Genomic DNA, 5,177 nt, shown 5'->3' with positions numbered 1-5,177 from the left:
ATATATATATATATACGAAGCAAAGTTGGCTGTTTTTCTTATTCTGTTTGTTAGATTTTTTACAGGCTTGTAAGATAAGATCTTAGTTTCCTGTTTTCTTTTTTAACCGAATGACTGGCTGCGTTCCATTTAACGCTCACAACGCTCGTGAAATCATTTCATTCTTGTCATTTATCAAATGTTAAACAAGCAAATGATACTCGCGTTGTGAGCATCATTAAATAGAACGCAGCCTCTATAAATTGTAGTTCAGTTTAGCATATAAATATATAATATACATTCTGGAATTATTTTATTAAATGAATCATTTGTATTACATTTGTATTACATGATACGTATTGCTTTCTCACCACTCACATTCTGACATACTACAGTGTCTCTGAAAAACTCATATTTTTCAAAAAGTAAAAAAATCGCACAAAACAGTAGCGTCTCAGAGTATGTCTGCAATGCAGTGTATATTCCGAAATGATTAAACAAACTCTTCTGCATTACATACACATTTGTATTATTTTCTTTCACCCATAGCCTGATATATTGCAATTCCTTATGAAAATTTCGCAAAATTAAAATACGCATTAGCGCACGCATTAATCTCAGAGTGTGCCAATTATAAGTGACAACATTAACAATACAACAATATGCCAATCACTAGCTGAAATATTGTCCCACAGATTAATTACATGATATGGTTTCATTTAATTACAAATAATTTTGTTCACTACATATGAAGTCATTTGATAAAATATACGATTTTATTTAATATTATACAATGATTTCTTATGGTTACATAATATATATAATTATCGGATTATACATAGAGATTTCATATAAATTTTATAATGACTTCGAGGACTCGGTCCCACGATTACATTAAGTGATTACTCCCTCGCAATATGCATTATAAAGTCACGTACAAAGCTATCATAATAATCTTTCTGTTACCAAAACATAGTGTGTGACTTAAAAAGAGTTTAAAAAAGATAGATTTAAAAATAAGTTGCTCTTATCGATCTTGCAAATCGCAAATTCTTGAAAGAAAAATGAAAAGCGACTGAACTTCATGTCTTTGTGACATCGTCTTGAAGTTGGCCGCGCGCCATTTGTCAGCGAGGCCATTCATGATGATTTTTCCGTGCGATAACGTACATCAGGTGTCAGTCGACCGCTGCTTGTCGTCGTGTGCAGACGAAAAAGAAGGAGAAAAAGAAAAGAGAACGGCTCTTCGAATCTTTCATGAAACCGATAGTGAATGTCGCGAAGGTGACGACAAGTTGAGTTGAACTGTCGATGTGATATACTTTCGCATTATCATTGCAGATTACAGGTAATAATTATTATCGTTGCGCAATTTGCATAATCCTGTAATCGCGCGACATATCGCCAACTTTAGTTTGCTTACTGTTAGCTTGATCTTGGCGAAAGAGTCAAAATAATTGAATTATGATGGATGATGCAAAATGCATATTGAAAAAAAGTCTGGTAATAATCAAACTTAAATAAAATAATTACTAAAGCTTTAGTAAAATAATTGCAAATCCCGGTAAAAAATTTTTCATCCATGAATATGTACAAATATGTATAAACATACATAAATATTTATAAACATATATAATTTTATATAAAATATGTTCATATATATTCATACATCTTTTTTTCTTTTATAAAATTAATTTTTAATGTAATAAAATTACAAAATTACAAACAAGCAATGTGAAAACATTAAAAATAATTAAAAGCATAATTTTTATATTACTTATTTTAGGAAAAAATCAAGTTTGTAGAAGTAAAAAAATTACTTATGTGCATATAAAATTATGCATAATTATGTATGAGCATTTTTTAAAAATATTTCTCCAAACTTGTTTTTCTCTAACGAACAATTATTCTTTTAATTATTTTTTATGTTTTCACATTACTATTGTTATTTCTATTACACTAAAAAATAATTTTACAAAAGAAAAAGGAATGTATGAATATGTATGGACACACGATTATACGTGTTTATAAATATTTATGCATGTTTATACATATTTATGTATGTTTTCACATATTTATACATATTAATGCATAACAAATTTTTTACCGACAAATATTTGATTAATATAAATTGTACAGCATAGAAGTTTGTAGCATCATTACTTCAACATATTATTAGAACGCTGTAATGTTGCTGCAATATTACTGGAATCATTTGTGCTGTATAGACGATTAAATTCTAATTTTAATTTTTTAAATATTCTGCAAAGTACAAACTAACAGGTATATTATAATTTTATAATTTTTAATATTATAATTTTCTATTTAACAATATAAATATAATATAACATGTTGTACGTAATAGTTGTACATAATATAACATGTAATATAATAAGTTGTATGTAATAGTTACATTGTTGAGTAGAAAATTATAACATTGATATAATGTTAATGTCAATTTGTTGTTCTGTGGATATTATCTTACTTTTCTAATTATTACTATATGGCTAATTATAATTATGTTTGATAATATTTACTAAATATTGCACCAATATGCTAAATAAGATATGTCTGGTAGTTACTTATTACCAGACTTTTTTCAGTAAATTTGTATCCAACTTTGAGTACTCGAATAATTAGAATTATACACGATAAAAAGTGTGCACATAACATTTTATGTAATCCTCCGTGTCATAATGAAAATACAGCATAACGATTTTGAACTTTACAATTCCGTAAGTATGATGATATTTTTACGTCTTACTTGCCCACAATGTTTTAGACAGCTCGAGGTTTTCGCATCGTGTTCTTCGTTCTCACGATGCATCGACGAAGTGTGACAGAGGCGACAACGTTAACGGAATTTGAGGAAAGCGTATCCTTTGATGCGGATGATCCTGACTTTGCGCCTAAGCCGAATACAATGCAAAACGTTCTCCGCAACGTGCATTGCCTAGCTCTCGCGGATGCCAAAATCGACATTAATAAAGGTAGATATACACTCTGATTTCTAAAGCTCTGCGCATAATAGAAGTAATAAGAAATTAGGAATAAAGAATAAACGATTTTAACCTATTAGAAAGCGGATACATTGGAATACGATTTCTGATAAGTTGAAATCGGTTATTCTTTATTCCTTCTATTGTGCGCAGGACCTAATACTCATATTCATAATCAGGCCTTATATTTAAGGCTTCCTTAAATTTATCTTTAGATACTCTACGAATTTTCAACTACTGAGCATTTTAAAGAATTTAATAAATTTAAGGAAGCCTTAAGTATAAGGTCTGACTATAAGGGCATAAAGCTCCTAATTGCTTTGAGTCGCCAGCGGCATTCTTTATTTTTAGCCTAATTTTAGACCCTTTAGCCTATTTTAAACATCCCGAATCCGCTTTAATTTGCAGCGAAATATGATTATAATGGGACGGCTGACATTAGAAGTTGACCGATATTATTATTATTATCAATCATTTTTGAAATATTAAGTTTCAAAAGGCAGCGTCATTCTAAAAAGAATAGAGCAGCTTGTGCTTTCCGTAAATTAATAACTTGCGACGAGGAAAGCTCAATAACCTTTTCTCTTGTTTCCAGTTTCTTTGAAATGAAACAATCTTCTACAACACAAAGTTGCAATAATATTGCTGCAACATCGCATGTTACAGCAATATCGCAGAGATTTTGCAGCGATATCGCCACAAATTCTGTGCTGTATGGGATAACATATAACAGTTTAGAAAAATATTTGTAATTAGATATTAATATTTCTATTGTTTAAATCAAACAATAAGTATTAACAATAGGTATCAATAAAGTAAGAATCACATGTTGTAGTTACAATAGTGTGCATAAACTAAAATTCACAGTATAGTGTTATCATTAATTTCAATTACAGATTACAAAGAGGAATTCGAATGTTTTGTATATTTTACTTTTTTGTATAATATCTCTTAGTTTTCATTGGAATTCATGTGAATGTATATAGTATCGAACAATGTAACTATTAGTATGATTTTCATTAAGAACAGCTCGAAAATGAACCCAAAACGGATTCTTATTTGTAACATATATATTTGTAATGTATATACTCAAGCAGAACAACAAGTCACGATAACATCAAAATACAATAAAATAAATCGGAAATGATTGAAAAAATAACTTTTAATGATCATTTTGACATTATTTTGATATCATAATGATTTATTATTCTGCTTGGATAATTTAATATAATAATATTATATTATAATTCTTAGTTTATATGCACTAACTACAATGTTTGATTCTCATTTGTCCCATTATTTTATTATTTTAACTTATCAAGAGTTCTTCAATTATTTATTTATTATTTAATTATCAATTGGATTGATTGATAACAAGGAGATTATATTTTTAATTTTGAAATAATGCACGTTATACAATCAAGCATTGTTAAGTGTTATATTTTTAGACATGTCTCAAGGTTAAGCAAAAAGTATCAGCGTCAAGATTATGGGAGTCCATCATCATTTTATATTGCATAACATGATCATGTGCAGAAGAATAAAGAACTTAATTTAAAAAAATATAGAAACACACACAAAGAAGAACTTGGTGGGCAATGATATGCAAAAAAACAGACGATCATTGATTAGTATATATTTTGTCCAATTCTACATATCTGAACAAAAAAGTAATTGATTTGAATAAATCACTTTTTTTTTGTTTAACGATCGTATATCTTTCATTCACAACATTATTAGAAGCCCAACAGATCACGATTCTTTCAATTCATCCTTTAATGCAGTTATGCGATAATGACATTTTGTGGAAAGCACATAAATTAAAAGAAATTGGTTCCATTTTCTAAATTTATATTCCATAAGCTTACAAACATCAATATCTTGATATAAAAAAAACACGATGATTTTTATTTTTTTTCCTCTTCTACACAAATAAATAGCATAGATTTCTCAATATTATTAAAAAAAGATTTGATGATTATACCAAATATATTTTATTTAGCATATTGGTACAATATTTAATAAATATTATCAAACATAATAATTGTAATCAATCGTTTAGTAATAATTAAAAAAGTAAGAAGTAATGCCTAGAAAAATAAAGTTAATTGATTTTTTTTATTATATTAATCGAACATTTAATAAAAATTATTTCATCAAAGCTTTATAATAATATAGACTTTATTATTATTATCAGAC

General features: G+C 27.8%; 1 protein-coding gene across 2 annotated transcripts; it reads left to right on the top strand.

Moving 5' to 3' along the window:
- Nucleotides 1–1,188: 1,188 nt before the first annotated feature.
- On the top strand, nt 1,189–3,598 carry LOC108691828. Of its 2 annotated transcripts, none has more exons than XM_018199752.1 (3): nt 1,189–1,327; nt 2,766–2,969; nt 3,574–3,598. In XM_018199752.1, exons 2-3 carry the CDS (start codon nt 2,801–2,803, stop codon nt 3,585–3,587), a joined length of 183 nt encoding a protein of 60 aa, XP_018055241.1. In that variant the 5' UTR covers nt 1,189–1,327; nt 2,766–2,800; the 3' UTR covers nt 3,588–3,598. The 2 variants fall into 2 exon arrangements, with proteins under 2 accessions (XP_018055241.1, XP_018055240.1); XM_018199751.1 differs by having other exon boundaries at nt 2,762–2,969.
- The last annotated feature ends 1,579 nt before the right edge of the window (nt 3,599–5,177 follow it).

Source organism: Atta colombica, unplaced genomic scaffold (assembly GCF_001594045.1).
Source record: "Atta colombica isolate Treedump-2 unplaced genomic scaffold, Acol1.0 scaffold52, whole genome shotgun sequence".
NCBI lineage: Eukaryota > Metazoa > Arthropoda > Insecta > Hymenoptera > Formicidae > Atta > Atta colombica.
Note: the sequence above shows the minus strand (reverse complement) of the source record. Positions and strands in the feature narration are given on the sequence as shown.